Below are 18,681 nucleotides of genomic sequence, written 5' to 3'. Positions count from 1 at the left end.
CAGTGGACTTGAGAAGACCTCTGGATGAGGCAGCATGTGTTTTAGTCCTGCCTCTTGCTCCAAATATTGCTGCTAAAGAGTATGGCGGGCTAATTAGAAAGCTGTTGCCATTAAACATAAATCTAAATGCTCTCATAGCCTACAGACACACTTTCAGGCATACACTGCCGTGCAAATTTTGGTGGTTACCCTTATGAAAATATAAATTATGTCAGAGATGCTCCCCATTTAGCTCATCGCCCACGCTACTGAGCTAGGCTAATGAGAAAGAATATGTGTGTGTGTGTGTGTGTGTGTGTGTGTGTGTGTGTGTGTGTGTAAATGTTTATTAATGTTTGTATAATGGGCTAAAGATGCGCTACTGTTCCTCTAGTTGATTTGATTAGCTTAGCTAAGCGCTAACCCTCAGGGGCCTGCTGCCTCTTTTCTCTGGGATTAACACAACACAGCCACAGTTTGAATATGGATTCAGCATGAATATGGATGTGAATGAATGTACTAACGAGTGTTTCTGTTTATGTCGTTAAAATGTGTGCTAGAAAAGAGTGGAGCTTGCAGTATAATAGCCTCCAGGACTCATGTGGTTGTGAGTGTGGTCCAGGATACTCATGCTGCTATATTGTTTGATGTTGGCGGCTGCTTTGAAACCTTATCTGAGCATAAGTGGGACAGAAGGTTTTTCCTGGTTCAAGATATACATCTGGTAACCCCTTTTGACACAGACACAACTACACAAACGGGCATACGAATCCATTTACACACATTCATATGCACAAGAACATTCACAGATATTGGCACTCATACCATCACTTGAAGCAGGCTATTTGATCGCTTATAGACACGTTAGAGGTGCTGACACGAACACTCTTTTCAGTGATGTATCCTGTGCATGGAGAGAATTGGCAATGTTAAAGAGTAACTGCACCAGGAAATTTTTTGTATAATTATTATTATTTTGCAATGCCAACTAGTGATTAGCAATGATATTTGTTCAATGCAGCTGGCTATAGTCAAGCAAAAAAGCTGCACTCCATTTGGCTGCGCCAGCATGCTGAATGTTGCATAGTGGCAAGGGTGGGCAAACCCTATTAAACGAAGAGCAGGTGACCTATAAGGTAGCAGGTATGGTGTTACGTATCTGTTGGCTGATGAATGGCACGTCACAGACATTATCTCTTACTGATTCTTTGAGTTGGCAGGGAAAATTTAGTACCTTTTTTGATTTGGATTTAGCTACAACAAGCCATAGTGACATGGTGTTTTGTGTATCTGCTTTTTTCTTATCTGGTTTTTGTGTTCTGTGTGCCAAATTGATATGGAGTAGTGGAAACCACGGCCATTTATCCTAAACCAACACTGTGTAGGTGGGGTTTGGGGGCACACCTATTTTACACTAGCCTCGTGAGACCGTCCTGATCTTGCGAGCTCCAGTTTTCCACTCGCAGATCAGTCTGGCATCTTGAGATAGAGAACATTTGGAGCCGTTAGCCAAACGACCGGGCCAATCAGCGTTGGTTTTGAGGCGGGTTAGGTGGTGATAGACAGATGGTTTATCCAATCAGCTAACCAGTATTTTCAGACAGCGGTCCGGGAACCTGAAATGGTGCCTTTTATTCCTAAATTCTCGTTACACAAATGGCAAATATCCTTTACCGACATGTTGCTTGCTTGCTGAGCTAACGAGCTATGCTTTGCCTGCAGCAGCAGAGTCGGGCTTGTGGTTGTATTTTCATACGCTTCGTGGATCTGATTGGTTGATTTGGCCCGTCTATTACCAACATAGGTGATAGACAGATGGTTTATCCAATCAGCTAACCAGTATTTCCGCCCCTTCCCAAAAGTCCTCCAACTGTTCCCAGTTCCCAGAAAAGTTCCCAGATGGATATGCCGAGCAAATGCGAAGCAATCCATCTGGCGGAGTCAGGTTAATTTTACACCACACCTGACCCAGCTATGGTTGTGGGTGTGGTCAAGTGTGGTCAATGTTTGTGCTATGCCTTTTATCCTGCATAGATCATAGATTGTTAAGTGCAACAATGTTTTTCCTCTACACAAAATCCAGTGTGGAGTTACTCTTTGCCACCTTCCTGTCCCTTTATTGGCATAGGCCTGTCAGTTTGGACTGCTAATACCAGTTTAAAGATTAGCATCGCACCCACCTCATTTGCATGCTAATCACGTCCTCATTATTTGCAATGGGAAACGGAGGTTTAGTTAAAACGTCTGATGTAATGGATTTGAGTGTGGGCTGCAGAGCCAGCCGCAGGCTGTTGAGTTCTGGTATTGAAGAGAAAAGTAAAAGTGTAGAAGCCTTGGAGGCTGAACTCATTTTGTGGAGCAGCATCAAGGCAAGCAAGCTGATGACCCTCAAGCTCTGTCTCAGGGACACTCCACTATCTAAAATCTGTAGTACAGAATCCAATAATACGCACACACTCACAAATATCTAAAAGCTTTAGCAAGGACTTTTGACTTTGTATAAAGACACACACGTGTGCACAGACACACACACACAGACAGAGGCATGACCGGCCCCTCCCTCTCAGTTGACTGAGGGGTAGACAACAGACATATGTTGCTACCTGCACCCCAGTGCCAGGGTGGCCACTTGGTGTGTGTGTGTGTGTGTGTGTGTGTGTGTGTGTGTGTGTGTGTGTGTGTGTGTGTGTGTGTGTGTGTGTGTAATTCCCCTTAGCTCAGACAGTTGCTCCATCATCTGCTGCCCTGCTGGATGGGTGCCTGGTGATTAAGTGCTGCCCACCTCCCTTAACTACACTCTAGTTTTTCCTCTTTCTCTCCTGCAAAGATACTGTTTCTCATACGCAAACGCACACCTGCTCATACTCTGCACCTCTGGCCAGCTTCCACACGCCGCAACTCCACTCAACACCAGCCTTGCAATGTGCTCTAACTAAGTAGTACTCTGGATCTTGTCATTGTGTTCTTGTGCATCATACAAAGGGCTTTAGATAGGACTGTATTCCTGGACTTGTATGCCAATGTACCTTTTTAGGAGAGAAGCTGTGTGGAACTGGCCAGAAGACAAGTCTTTGTACACTGATTAAAACAAAGTGATGTGTTTGGTAAGGTTTACACACACACACACACACACACACACACACACACACACACACACACACACTCACACTCACAGACACTCATACACATACACAAATGGTCAGATGGCTTGGGCTATAACTGGTTCTATCCTCAGGGAAGTCTTTAATTGGTCACAGTGCTTTACCATCTGGGGCTGGGGTGACGGATGGAAGGATGAAGGGAGATAGTGGGAGCTCCTGTAAGGGGTAGAGAGAGAAAAAAGAGGGGAGGATATAGTAAGTGCAGCACTGGGATGCAGCTTTTTAGTTTTAACACTTGCACTTCCAGTAATATTACTAAAATTAAACAAATGATGAAGATTTAGTTTGTTGGATTATCCGCCTTTGGATAATTGGATAATCATAATATACTGTATTTGATAAAGTGTGTGTGTGTGTGTGTGTGTGTGTGTGTGTGTGTGTGTGTGTGTGTGTGTGTGTGTGTGTGTGTGTGTGTGTGTGTGTGTGTGTGTGTGTGTGTGTGTGTGTGTGTGTGTGTGTGTGTGTGTGTGTGTGTGTGTGTGTGTACTGAAGGGAAGGTGCGTGCGCGTGCTTATAACTCTGGGGTGTGTGTTTGTGCTGGTGTTGGCAGACAGAGCAAAACCCTGCACATGTGCTAACAACCTCCAGGACAGCAACGATTGAGAAGACAAACAGACATTCACAGGGGTAGCGTCTGTATGTATTTCTCTCTTCCTTGAGTGTTTGCTCCTGTAATTCAGCATAACAATAATTGGATACACGAGCAGGCCGATGACGGAAAATGCTAAAGAAAGCGCATGACAGATGAAACGATGGAGAAGGTGGGTCTGCAGCTGGTGAAGATGAGAAGAGAAATGTAGAAAAAGGACAAGAGAAGAAGGGGTGGGGGCGAATGGAAGGAATATTTCATGTGTTTAGGCATGATGAGTAAATCTTTGATGCTCTAAAGGATTTCAGTCAACGATAGCTTTGCACATAGCTCTTCTCAAATGCTCTTAGGAAGATTTGTCTTTCATACTCCCACCTCTCTTCAGACTACCCCGCCTCTCACGCCTTGCCTTATAATCTCCCGCTTACTCTCCATCTTCCCAACACACTCACTCAGGCTCATTTCCTGGCTGGGCCTCAGTGAGAGGTTGTGTCATATTGTGTGCGCCTGTGTGTGTTTGTGTGCGTCTTAGTTAGTGTTAAATCCTCCTCTTCTGCCTTTGTGTAAACAGCGTCTCATATTTGAAAGCTTCTTCTAACCATGGATCCCTCTCTTATCGCAACATTCAGCCTTTTAACTCCACGTCACCATTCTCCTGCTACAAAAACAAAGCCCACTCGTTCACTCACTGCCCATCTTTCTCTTCTTCTTCCACTTTCTCCTTTTGTTATACCTCTCCCTCTCTGCCTGTGTCATCCAGTAAGAAAACCTGGAAACATGCATAGAAGTCCAACATAACAAACTAGTGAGATTTGAAGGGTGATTGAAACTTTCTTTAGATGTATTCCAGTTATATTAATTTTTGATTATTTTCATTTAATGTCATATTATACTTTATTTGTGTTTTATTATTAAGTATATATTTATAAAGCACACAGTGGTAGTAAACATATCCTTTGCCAGTAAGTTGTGTTATAAACCCACTGTATGTTATCCTACAAAAATAATGTTAATACTCGGCACACCCCTTAGGACTGTGTGTGGTTCAGTAACCCAGTACAGCTGAGTCACAGCTCCAGAGGGGGGTGTGTGTGTGTGTGTGTGTGTGTGTGTGTGTGTGTGTGTGTGTGTGTGTGTGTGTGTGTGTGTGTGTGTGTGTGTGTGTGTGTGTGTGTGTGTGTGTGTGTGTGTGTGTGTCCGTGTGTGTGTGTCCGTGTCCATGTCCCCTGGCTTGATTATCTGTGTGTTTGGCTGCTTTGGGTGTGTGCGTGAGTGAGAGAGAGATGATTTTGATGTGCCTCTCGTACCTTTAGGTATAATGAGCTATAATAGCCACAGGGGCCGAGCTCTTTTTGTCTCTCCCTCTCAAACACAGAGCAGATGTTGCTCCCTTTACAAGTTTTATGACCCCTTAGGATAAAAAAAAATAAAAACTTGTAATAGGGTCATTGTCTGACTGACATGTAGACTACAGGCTCGTTAGAATGTGATCAGCACTCAATAAAACGTGCCAGCCTGGGTTCTAAGTCTGAGTCATGAAGATGATGAGCTGGAAGAGAAAGGAGGCCGAGAAAAACGGAATAAGTGATAATTGGGTGCTGACAAGCAACTTGTCTAACGAAAAAGAAACTCACCAGATAATGTGGTAGGGAGAGGGGGCGTGGATGGACGAGGAATTGCGTAAATGGAAGTTCAAGTGAGGAGAAAATTGTGAGGAGAAAAATGGGACGGGGCCTGAAGAAGAACAGACGGGGAAGAATGCTTAAATTAAATGAAGAAGCCTTTTCCTTTCAGTCATTGTGACCTCTGTGCTATAGCACAGGACACACACTGACACCCACACACTCACTCACTCAGACTTAAGTCCCATTAGCAGGGGAGCTCACAGATCCTAACTGAAAATTGCATAACCACATCTGTAAAATGTCTCATATCCTTTCACCCCTTCCCTATATTCCTATTATGTGGTATAATAGGACTGTGTGGAAGCCTCTTTAATTTGATGGGATAGTGTGAAAAATTCAACTCAAATTAGTGCCTCATTTTAAAAGCAAATAATAAATTTGTTTTCATTTGTAGTAGTTCCAATGTTGGGTTGTATATGCTCTGATGAAGGTCTGTTAGACTGAAAGCTTAATAAAGTGAAACCCTTCAAAGATCTGCAGATATCTGTTTTTATAAAATCTTAAAATCAAGCACTTTACACTATGGGGTTACATTATTGAGAATAAACCCTTCTCTGTGATCCAGATAATAAACCATTGTTAATGCATTCATAATGTATAAGGAGCTCATTTATTCTGCATATATTAAGCTCAGACAGGAAAACTTTGCATCTAGCCTGTTTTTGGCCCAATCATATGTGCTTACAGATTACTGCAAATGTAGACAATTCTGGTTTCCCTATTTGCATGGTGATGGTCTCAACAATGATCCCTTTATGGGGATTGAGCTAGTAATTATTTTTTTAATTATTATTACGCACAAGATTTTGACCTCTGCGTGGCTGCATTCATCTGCAGAAGGAACATAACATTTGAGAAACATCAGAGCAATGTTTAAGACTAAACTTGTTCTTAACTAATTGATTATTTAAAGACATTCTGTGATTGTTGATGACCTAAGAATGTATGTAATCAAAGTCCTACACTCTGAAGGTATTGTAATTATGCTGTTGTGAAAAAGTCTTGTTGCTTTTGTTACATAGATGTATGTGAAGTAAAAATGTACTCGTCATGCCAAACAGCAATGTGAAAATCATTTATGCCTGTGAACAAGACCTTAGCTGTGTCAAAGTTAAATATCAGCTTTGCAAACTGAAAACTGTTTTTAGTTGAAAACTGTTGCTAGTGAGTGCCGTCCACATGCAGACTAATGAATGTGCCGTTACATTTCTCATTTTGCTTCCTCATTAAATAGTCGTGTCCCAAGGAATTATCAACACACCTACCATCAAAACATTGGTGTATGTACTACGATTAAAAAGTGTAGTGATAACATTTGAATTTTTTAATGTAATAAATTGATACTTTTTAAACAAATTACTGAAATCATTGGTATTTATTAAGAGTAGTATCAATGGATGAAAGTTTTATTAAAATCACTAATATATATATATATATATATATATATATATATATATATATATATATATATATATATATATATATATATATATATATAATTGTCAGTTTGCTTAATTCCTTCATCCAATCATAGCTTAGCAACCGTCACAGCAGGCCTGTCATGCTTTGGATTTCCTCCACATGCCGGCGGTGTGCATGAGGCGCTAGTGAGAAGGATGCCTGACATTTAAAGAGTTTGAAAGGATGGTGTCTTTTCTTTTTCCAAAACCAAAACTGTGCAAGCTGCCGGCTAGAAATGACAAGCATGCTTTAGTCTTCATCTTTCTAAAATCAAAGACCCATTGTTTTAAGTGTAAAAATATAGAATAAAAATCTTGACAGGTGTAGCAAAAGTAAGTAAGGATGTGCGAGATTTTGCACGCCGTTAGTTCTTGATGACGATTCTAAAAGGACAGTTGCTGTAGTAGTAGTAGTAGTAGTATTATAGTACTTTTTCTACTGGATTTTTCTAAGCTGTGGTCATCACAGGGCCTAGTTTAGGAACTACAGTAAACTAGGTCCTGGACACTCGATTTTCCCCTTGAGGATGGATGAAGTATCTTCTATTTATCTATCTATCTAGAGCTTTACTCGGAAGGGAACACAACAGCGTTTGGGTAAAAAGAAACTTAAAATCCCTGGCTACTGTACATATTTGATAAAAGAAAAAGATAAGAAAAAAAAACAACAGACCCTACTAATAACGACAGCGTGGAACACAGATTCAGAGGAGAATGTCATATTCACAAACACAACATTTTGACATCAGAACGTAATGAATAAATTTTCCCTGGCTCCATACAATGCACATCAGACTTGTATTACTGTATTACATAACGCATACATATGCAAAAACGGAGAGAGACAGATGAAAGGAGTGGTGTTCTGTATCTGAGACTCAATGAGGTGCTTGGCTCATCTTATCATGTGTGCATGTTCTATTATAGATGTACCCCCTGTTGTGGACCTAGATCCCACAGACTTCAACTCCAGTCTTTTTCTCTTTTTCCACTCACCCCTTTCTTCTCTGTTAAAGCTGTTAAGAGGACTCCCATATGACTCCTTACTGGCTCCAGGGCATGATCCTTACTCTGCCCTTTTTTCCCAGCTTTACTTCGTATCCTGTCCTTATTATCAGTGCAGGCTCCTGGGGATGGTGTGTAGACCTCACTCCCATCAGAATTTGCTTTACTGGTTACTCGTGGTGTTTTTTTGTTTTTTTATAGTTGGGTCGAGCACTTTTTGTTCTTCATTTTTGCTCTTTTCTTCCCTTTGTCTTTATCTTTACCGTGTTCTTATTCATCCTACTTTACTCTCCTCTCTCTCAATTTCCCAGTTGAACCACTTCATCCCTCATTCTGACTCAACAGCTCTCACGGAGAAGAACAAAGGAGTGGAGGATGTGAATGGGCAGGATAATGTGTAATAAATATGAGAAGGACAGGTGTAGGCACAGTTTCTGTATTTCTCTCTCTTTCTATTACTTCCTGACCGAATACGCCTCCATGTGTTCCAGGCATCCTGGTCAGTAAGTAACGGCTGCTTGGTGGCGAGGCTGGAGTCCCATTAAGTGGAGCAGAAGATCGCCCACTCGCTCCATTTTCCTCTCAGCAGTACTCTCAGATTCACAGAGTAATTAACAATAATTACCCTACTGGCTTTGCCAAATGGCCACTTGCTTTGCAGCAACACACAAACACAGACACTTATGGCCATAACACTCCAAAACTTGGTAACCATGTCAGCTATGGCTGAACATCTGCAGAGTTAGGCAGTAGCATTGTGAATGACATAGACTATAGGACATACATACATACATACATACATACATACATACATACATACATACATACATACATACATACATAACTATGTGGTCATCCCATCCTAATACTTTTATGTGGGTTTGGACTGGGGCCTTTTTTCTTGCTTTGGGTTTGTCCCCTTAGTTCCAATTATACAATGATATTTTAGACAATAAAATGCTTTTTTGTGTGCAAGTTTTTGGAAACCGTTGAATCATCTTGCCGGATAACGTTGCAACCTTTTTGCTGGACACCCTGCATTGTTTTGCCAGAGATATGGTGGCACCCATGTTTGAATCCAGGCCAGCAGCACAGCTGTGGCTGGTACTGAAGTCTGGCTGAATGCAGCCTAAGGGTTTGGTGTGGAAGAACTTGACTGGCCCTTCCCAGCAGAGAAGAGGATGTAATGGCACATTAACACCTGTGGAGTAAGATTTACATTATAACAATCAGATACAGAATGGAAGTGCACATAATTTAGTCTAGCTGGTAGGGTCAGCCCACCAGCTCTCAAAGGGGTTTGAGACCAGAGTTTGTTGCAGTATTTGCCAGCAGGCATAACCAAATTAAAATATATGCAGAGAAAAGCTCCATAATAGATATTGCCATTGTTACACACCTTTGATTTCTACTTCTTCATTCTGATTGGCCAGCAGCAAATGTTTAACATTTCCAAGTAAGGCTAAGCTACCAGCAGACTCAGTGAAATAAACAGACACAGAAACTTGGTGCCTTTACACTTGAATTTAACACTTTCAAATAAGCACATGAACACATACAGTACATGCACTAACACAATGGAATTACACTTGTGTGGGTGCATACATGTGTTGTTGATAGGAGAGAGTGTGTACTTATTTGAGACTGAACATTTAGAGCAGTGGTAACATCCAGAGGGCAGTGTTAATCTTCCCAGTTCCTTCTGTCATCTTTTCCCGTGTTGAGACCACAGTAGAGAGCACAAAGTGTCTGGTGGTTGGATCTTCACTATCTGCTGTTTTTGTTCCATCTTTAAACATGTTCCTACAAACACCCACATGTGAAAATGGTGTACACAGAAACAAACGCTGCTATTTGATTTCCTGTTGTTGTTTTTTCTGTAAGGAATCTTTATTGCTCTCTAACTTCAATAGCCATTGTACACACACTACAGAGACGTTAAATGTTTGGGTACATGCAAACTGTACAGATTAGGCTTTATACATTATCATATTTTTTCCCTTGTGTCGTTTTTGTGAAATCTCTTTTCCTCCGTTTTTGTGTCCTCCTGTCCCCCACATTTCTATCCCTGTGTGACTGGAATTAAAAGGCCAGCTTGAGGGATGACAACCGTCGCTCACTTCAGAGGACTAAGACAGTAGGGGAAGATCAGGAATGGAGGGAGATGAAAGCGAAAATTGCAGATGAGGTAGAGCAGGAAGAGAGTAGTTTTAAAGATTTATTAAAGGATTGACAGCTTCAGTGTCAGTCAAAAAAAGCAGAACAACACAGACATGTTTTTCTTCACATCCACACACAAGAACCTCCGTTTCAAAATGCAAAAGATTACCCTATTCATCAGTGAGAAATGTTTGAATCGCTAGTACTTTGAGATTCCAGTCTCTACGAAGTGAGGAAAATGACTTTAAATTCCTCAAAGTTCTTAAATGCATTTATTTATTTATGGTAATAATAACTACCACATTAAGTTGTATTGAACACATGCACGGTTTTGCACTGGTGAAATGATGGTGCTAAATGCTTTTTGAATATGTTAAAAAATGCACTGAGGAGGCATTTCCATCAACCTCAACAGACGTTTTCTGCAGTTTAATGAGAGAAATCAAATACATTTGTTAAAATCTCTAAAGACATTAATGATATCTGGCATTTGTACTCAGAAACAATTTTCTATGTCTAAGTTAAGTGTTTTAGCTTGGTAAAGTGACTGCATTTTCTTTTAACACAGAATCAACCCAAGACGTGCCTGCGGGTCACATTGTGGGGAAAATAATCTCTCAACATTGACCCTTGATGTAGGCACAAAAAGGCAAAAAGCTGGCCCCACAAATGTTTTATTTATTCATTACTTTTCAGGTAAAAGGACAAAGCTGGGAATATTGAAACGCTTTTGTTATTGTCAACGAATCCTCAAAACAGACAAAAACTATCAGTGCGTTAGTCTGTTCTTCACCTCTTTCGAGCTTCCGAAGCGCATTTATTTTGACTGAAGGTGCAAATCTTTAAAAACAGGTCACTACTTTTGTTTTTTAAAGGCTACGTAATTCCCTAATACAGCTGTGCCCTGTAATTTGTTTGTAAGGGAAACTCAAACAGGAGTAAATTGTAGGGACTATTTTTCAGCATTTTTGTGTCCGATTGATTTGGTGTGCTAGTGAGAATTTACTGCTGTATGTGAGATTGACTTAAAATAAACTACAGTGCCCATATTCATTGTAATGAAGAACCATGTTACCTAGTGCAATTGTCTCATTGAAGTGTTGTAATAGTTTTTGGACAACAATTAAGGTCTTGACTACACTTAATAGATTCATTTATGGTTGGTATTGGTGTTTTTGTACAATTTGTTTATTACAAGAAAAATATAGAATAGCTTTAGATTAGTCTTTTAAGGCCATTGTAGTGGTTATAATTAAGCACACTGCAGTTATGGTTAAGGAAGAATAATTTAATACGATGTCCTCACAAGTGATGAAAATAAGTGTGTTTGTGTGTGTGCCAGAGAATGCCATCTCATCCTGCTCTTAATCCTTCCCAGATTGAGGCCAGTGGGGCTAGTGGATGATCTCAGTATGTTTACAACCTCAGTCTGACCCTGGGAAATGCTGAGATTGGCTGGTGCTATCTCATTGGTTCTTTTTCCCAGACATATCTGTACGTAGGGATCTGATTGGCCCAGAGGACTTAGATGAAGTCAAAGTGTTAAATATCTCTATAAGAAGCTGGCTGAGGGACTCAAGAATCAGCTTGCTGTTTTCACATTGTTCCCGAGGTGGATCCACAAAGGGGTTGGCGTTGGGGCGGAGGGGGGGAGCTGGGGGGGTTGCGGTTGTTATAGTAACTCCCAGCTGTTCTTAGAGACCCCCAGCATCATGTGGGAGGGTTGCCATGGGAATGGCAGGTTGTAGCGTAGGTGTGTTGTTGTGGTAACAGTATGTATACGCGAGGCTGCCGTTCACTCAGTGTTGACTGGTGAGTCAGAGTGAGAGGACTTTGCAACGGCAGGTCCTTGAATAGCAGAATTAGACTTGTGATCCTTGTTTAATAAAAAAATAAAAAAATCTTTTATTTGGTCTTGTCTTTTTCAGAAAAAACACATAATGGTATAAGAGAGATATAGGCCCTTTAACAAAGGGCTTGGCAGTTAAATTCGTTATCACAATTCTGATATCAATATATATTACAACATGGCAATTGTACAGTATGCAAAGTCACGTATAAAAACAAACTGATTAATTACCTTGATTCCACTGACACTAAATCATAATAATCAACATTTTACAAATTCATATCTGTAAAACTTAATTTCACTTACCAATCTATTTTTTTTTTTTATTACTGACAAACCTTTATTTAACACTCGTTCGTAGAATAATAACATGAGATCATATCATAAAAATGTGATTCCACTGAAAGTTAATAAATTAAAAATATTGAGGAATTATCCCCCAGTACCTGCAACCATTGCTCAGCCTAAACCTGAAATAATTCATGTATCTGTATATAAACACTAATACAGTCCTATTAAGACTCCCATGCTAGTCATTTTATCATACAACCAACAAATAAAAAAAACAGCAGAATAGATTTATCACTGCCCTGGTAGTCAGGGGCAGTCTGTTAAGTCTGTTTATCAAGCTCTCAAAGTAATGGTGGATTTGAGGGCATATTCAGTTAGACGTCAGTATTTTCAAGATTGCTTCAAACTTATTGCAGGAAACTTGTTTGTTCTTGTCTGGACTTACTGTATCTCATTAGAGTGCCACTGTGTCTGACCCCCCTGATTACTCACTTTATTTTCCTGCCACTTCTGGTTTATCGCTGTGTCTTTCTTTGAGTGTCTTGTTAAACTCCAATAACCAGATGTCAAGCCTCTTCTCTCTGCCTCCTCTATCTTTTTTCTCTGAACTCTCTATCTTTGTGTGTGTCCTCTCCCCCCTCTCCCCCCACAGAGATGCATGTTGTAAAATGTAGAGTACTTGCATCAAATTATGAGGAACAAAGCTTCTTTCCTGCATTCATGTTTAGTCATAGCAGGTGACTTGAGGAGAAGCACAGACCTCAAACGTGCTTGTAGTCTTCACAATGACAATCCCTTAAGAGCCTGAATAGCCAAACATCTTGACAAAGCACTCCACTAGCATATACCCACACAAAGCACTTCCATTTTCTGGCTTCTAAGAAGGGCTCAGAGTCGCCACATTGCAACATTATTCGCTCAATTCATTTGATCCCAGCCTAGCTTCGATGGTTCACTGTTGCCCATTGTAAACACTGACGTATTGTATATTCTCTGTTTCTTAGGTATTGTCTATATGTGCGGGTACACATGTGTTAGTGCATGTGTGGTTAAGCCATCAATAAGCAAGCAATGCGGCCTCAGCCAGAGAGGTAATGCATTACATAAATGATAGGGAGGAAAACAGGATAGCATCCATGTGCAGCCAAACACAGCTGGAGAGCTAACACTCAACCAAGCCAACTCATACTGGAACTTTTTTTTATTACGACCTTAAGACCGTTCTTCCTTTATAAATGCATGAAGTTCTGGAATCTTTTGTCCGAGGCGATTTATCAGTCTCTCTCTTTCTCACTTCCGCACACTGTTCAAACACAGCGGCGCCCTGGTACATCCAAAAATACTCCCTTAGCTCCATTTAAAAGCTATACATGTTTATTTCTGTCGGTGTGTGGAGTTTTTCCAGCCTGTTTTCTGAAATTATCACATCTTGATGTCTCTGTTGCTTCCCTGCTCTTGACTGTCCCCCCTCTCTCATCTCCATGGTTCTCAACCATCTGGCTTGAAGTCCGTTCTCTGTTCTTGGTTGTTTTGTAGATTTGTTTTCAGCAATTTTAACTTGCTGCTTGTATATTTAGTATGTGTTTAGGTAAATGTTGGAAAGGTTTAATGAGAGGGAGTGCGGCTGTAAGATGCAGTGTGGAGCTGTTATGTTTGCTATAGCAAAACCAAGCGGGATATAATCAGTTTTAAAGAAGTGCCGGAGGGGTCCCTGCAGGCATCTGGCTGTGTGAGATAGAGAAAATGCCATCAATGCACGATGGCATGTGAAAGTCATGTATGGATGAGGAAATGGAGGGCAATCACCTCCGAACAAAAGCTTGGTTGCATTAACACCTTTTACTTACACTGGGGAATAAATCAGATTTTGAACCACTTGCAGCAGAAAGCCTGCTTATTTTCACTTTCATAGTAATAGGCGTAAACAAAAATAGTCTGCTTTGTTATGGCCAGTCCGCATCACATGGTATTTCAGATTTTTATAGACAGGTAAAGGATTCATATGTTATTTAAGGGACCAGATAACCCTTTTATAAAATGGGTAACCTTCACCTGCCCTGACATCCCAAATAGCCCCCACATGACTCCTGACTCCGATTGCTAATTTTCTCTCTTCTTCTTTATTTTTGCAGTCATTGCTGATTCATTGACGGTAGTAGCTCCAGCCCAGACTCTGTCCAAGGTTGAAGGCGACACACTACAACTTACCTGCGAGGTGTCTCGGACCACACTGCAGCACACTCACTTATCAGTGGGTTGGTACCTGCGGTCCCCAGAGGATGCGGCCGCACCCCCTCAGGAGCTGGTCACCTTGTCAAGGGACTTTGTTCTGCGCTCTGGGGGACTGTACCGGCAGAGGATGGCGGCAGGGGACCTCAGGCTGGATAAAACCAGCGCTACGTCCTACAGGCTGACCATTCATAAGTTGCAGCCGGTGGACCAGGGCCTGCTTTACTGCCAGGCTGCTGAGTGGATTCAAGACACGGACGAAAGCTGGTTTGCCATGACCCGCAAGCAGAGCGACAAGACTCAGCTCCGCATTCAGCCCACTGGTGAGTAAAGGGAAGAGATTCTGAGACCAAAAAGGGAGGGCGAGAGAGGGTAAAGATGCTGCTCTATTCTTAGGTCCCCCGTGTCCTTTTGACAGACGCACATGCAGGCATATGGGCTGGCTTCCTCTGATTGCTGATCAGTATCTCACACTAAGCTCATTAGCTTACTAAAAAGGGCTTAACTAAACCTCCACAGACTCCCCACTTTTGTATTTGTGTCTGTTTGACGGGCAACATTACAAGCACATCCAAGAATAATTTAACAAGCTCCAAACAGTGTGGGTGATTGACAGGGGGAGACCTATGGCTTCCACATACACAGTTTCCCAGGCAACAAGTGACCCAGAGATCAGAAGCCAAAAATGTGTTTTTCAATCACTCCTTGCCAACAATTACACCATTCTTGTTTTTGCTTGAGCGTTAGTGGGAGAACCGTGCTGGTTTAGTGCGGTTGCCAACTCTGAAGAAGGAGATTGTCTAATGGAAAGAAGGAAGGGAATTACCAGCCGGGGGGAGGGAGGGGTAGCGGGGAGACATTGAGTTGAGTAAGTAACAAGGGGTGCATGATGAAAGTAAGTGAGAGAAAGAACGAGTTTGTTAGGGTGGTTGATGGAGGAGTAGGCCTCATTTGATAATCATCTAATAAGCAGTCAACCTCAAGACTTGGTGGATCAGAAACAAAGACGACTTTACGACTCCTCACGTGTACTCATAACCTCCCACCCGACTTGGCCTCATCACACCCCCTGCTCTGTATTCCGCACACATAAAGAATCTCTTTGTATGCTTCCAAGAAAGGGCCACGGAGATGGGTGATAAACTGCTTTGACATTAGCTCAATTACGAAGGCAGCACGGAGTGGCGAGTGTCTCATGCCAGTATATCACTTCAAAGTGGGATCGTTTTGTCTTTCTCCATTAAGCATCAGATCCGCTCTGGACCAATACAACTTGATGGTGCCCCAGATAGTGCTGGGTGGATGAGAAGGAGAGTGGAAACTCGGATGTAAAGCAGGTTTGTCAGATGAGTTCCTGCTACTTCAGGGAGGAGACAAAAGGCACAAAGAGCTCCCCTCTCAGCACCCTTCGTCACTCTCTGTCTTCTGTGTAATCTATAATGGATGGAGGTGTTGTTACGTGACAAAGAGAATACAGCAGAGTTGTTGCGGTGTGCAGCTCTGGGTGTGAGTGCTCCAACTTGTGTGTGGATTCATTTTAATTTCTTCTTGCATACTCACTTATTGCATTATGCGGGCACAACTTGGATACTTTTGGGCAGAACCCGTGTATTTGATGTCAATGTGCATATTTGACAGGCAGAGAGAGAAATTTAGAAAGTAGAGGGAGCAGCTCCTCCATTAGCTTCCTATTATAAAAGATGGAGTGGATCTCAAGACAGCCCCATCACTGGCTAATCACCTACAGACAGCATCAGAGAGAGGAGCAACGGACAGAATCCTAATGTCTCTTTTGCTCTCGGTTTTTACCATCTTTCTCTTTTCTCTCATCCCCTCCCTTGTTCACCTCGCTCACATCACCTCTCATTTTCTGCAGTCATGTCTCATCACTGCATTTTTTCTCCTCCCTCAGACTTTCTCCATCACCCACTTTCTCCTTTCCCCTTATGCTACTCACACTTAGTTGTCTAATTAGCTGTAAACACTACCACATGCTGGACCTGCGAGGCAGGTCCAGCATGTGGTAGTTTTTTTATCCCTTTGCATCATCCCAGCTGAACTCTTCCTGTAAAAATGTTCTTAATAGAGCTCCAGGCTGAGTGGTGACCAATTCTTGTCAAAGCAGGTCAAGACCCTTTTAGCTTTGCTCCCCTGCTTTCACAATTAATCCCATTCATATGTCATAACACAATGTCTTCATTGTTATAGGTGCAGCAAGGAATCTGTAGGCTTTTCGCTTCTCCCCTATGCCATTATGTGCATGCATATGTGCACTACTGCTGCAAGTAATGTTTATTTTCATCATCCAAAGATATTCAATTTACAGTGATTTAAAAACAGAAAAATAAAAATGTATTCATTATTTTAATGTTTATTGATTGATGATTGTTTTAGCACAAGTTACACATGCCTTCCTGCACTACTGTGATTTATACTGTATGCTGCTTGTCTTTTAATAAAAGGGGCTTAGCATTCCAGTTCACAAGTCTGTATGTTACTATAAATGTGTGTATATAAATTTTTAGTATGTGTGTGCATTCAATATGTGCGTGTATGTGTAAACAATATCCCTCTCCATTATAAGGTTCCCCTGCATAACCAGCTCTATAACAACAGCAGGCTTTTAACTTTTCCACATGAGTGTGTTTCTCAGGAAGACTGTTTAAAGTCTCTGTAATCACAGCTCGGGCTACCACCTTACTGAGAGGCAAAGCAGCAGTCTCTGATACACACCGTGCTCATCATCTGGAAATGAATACAGCGAATAGAACTGTACTCAACAAGCACAACCGCTCATGCGCAGACAACAAGCGCAATGTGGCCAAGTGGAAGAGCTAGTACTAGCAGTGTTTACTTTGTCCGTTCTGTCTTAGACTGTGCAGGAGGAGGAAAGCGCCTGACTCTGTTTCAGACTGCTGAAGAGAACTTTAATTAGATGTGTTTTTTTTATTGCAAAGGTGAAACCAAGGGGGGAGAGAGAGCATAGCTCTCTGAAAGATCAGCGCTTTACTGGAGTGATGCACTGTGTGACCTCAAGCCTCTAGTTTATATTCACTCCCTTAATCCATCTCCCCCTCCCTCCCTCTCTCTCTCTCTCTCTCGCTCTCTCTCTCTCTCTCTCTCTCTCTCTCTCTCTCTCTCTCTCTCTCTCTCTCACTAACTTATTGTTATTGTATTGCCCCCACCTATCCTTGACCACCTTTACCTCCACATCTACCACCCACTACCCCCTCAATCTTCTCACTTTCTCTTTCAGCATGCCAATTTAGACTGTGGATATTAGGACAGAAAGCAGTGTTGTGCATTTCAATTGGAGCTCACTTTTAGACATCAGTCTTGTTTTAAACATCAGAGAAAAGTTGTTTGGGAATGTAACAAATATCACTTTGAAAAGATCTCCCCCACACCTACGCGTTTTCCATTCTGCTGCTTTGTTTAAAATCTAGTGCTGTATTCAAGGGTTTTGTAGATTTACTGGTATTGAATACAACTCTTATCTTACTAAGCCACAATGATGTGCAACATTCAAAAGGGGATTTTATTTTTTGTTTCATACTGTATATCGAAGTTATTTCGCTGAGTTTTCTCCCATAAGTTTTTTTGCAGCCACCTGACCACATTTCTGATTGTTCTGCTTAATTTCACTTTAACCTTGATTGTTCCCTCTGTTTTCCCCCATCTTTTTTACTCAGATCGTGACTTCAGCATCCAGGTGAGCACGGAGCGACGGTCCTTCACGGCCGGTGAGCCGCTGGAGCTTCGCTGCACCATTGAGGCCCAGAATGTCCCAGAGCGCTTCTTCTCGGTGTCGTGGGTCTTCAGCAGCTCACCGGTGGCCGTGGTGGGCCCCAGTGCCGTGCCTGTCCTGGGCCCCGATTATGTCGACCGTGAGGCGGCTGGCCACATGACAGTACGTAAAGAGAGCGCCAACGTGCACCTTCTCAAACTGCAGCACCTACACCCCGAAGATGCTGGGAAATACATCTGTCGCGTGACAGAGCGGGAGAAGACGCCCACGGGAGACTTCATCGACCGCAGCAAGAGGTCCCGCAATGTCCAGATCACAGTCCAGCCGCTCAGTGAGTAATACTCTGTTCACGAGGCCACTGGCTTAGTTGTTCTGTCCTTAGTTGTCAATTACACTAAGAACGATGAGCTTCTCATAATAACAGTTTTATCTTCATGTAGGCAGTATGGAGTGTTATGCTGTGCTCCTCTCCAGCCTCTCTCCCTATTTCTCTCTCTCTGTTTCCCCCTTTCTCTTTCCCAAGGT

General features: G+C 42.0%; 1 protein-coding gene across 1 annotated transcript in view; it reads left to right on the top strand.

Moving 5' to 3' along the window:
• Nucleotides 1-18,681, top strand: part of igsf3 (immunoglobulin superfamily, member 3) — a 71,221-nt gene that overhangs the window by 30,956 nt on the left and 21,584 nt on the right. Inside the window, exons 3-4 of the mRNA XM_028591261.1 lie at nucleotides 14,312-14,731; nucleotides 18,101-18,487. Of these exons, the coding sequence (XP_028447062.1) occupies nucleotides 14,312-14,731; nucleotides 18,101-18,487 (807 nt within the window). The remainder of the gene's footprint in view (nucleotides 1-14,311; nucleotides 14,732-18,100; nucleotides 18,488-18,681) is intronic.

Source organism: Perca flavescens, chromosome 11 (assembly GCF_004354835.1).
Source record: "Perca flavescens isolate YP-PL-M2 chromosome 11, PFLA_1.0, whole genome shotgun sequence".
Taxonomy (NCBI): domain Eukaryota; kingdom Metazoa; phylum Chordata; class Actinopteri; order Perciformes; family Percidae; genus Perca; species Perca flavescens.
This window is presented reverse-complemented; position numbering and strand designations above follow the sequence as displayed.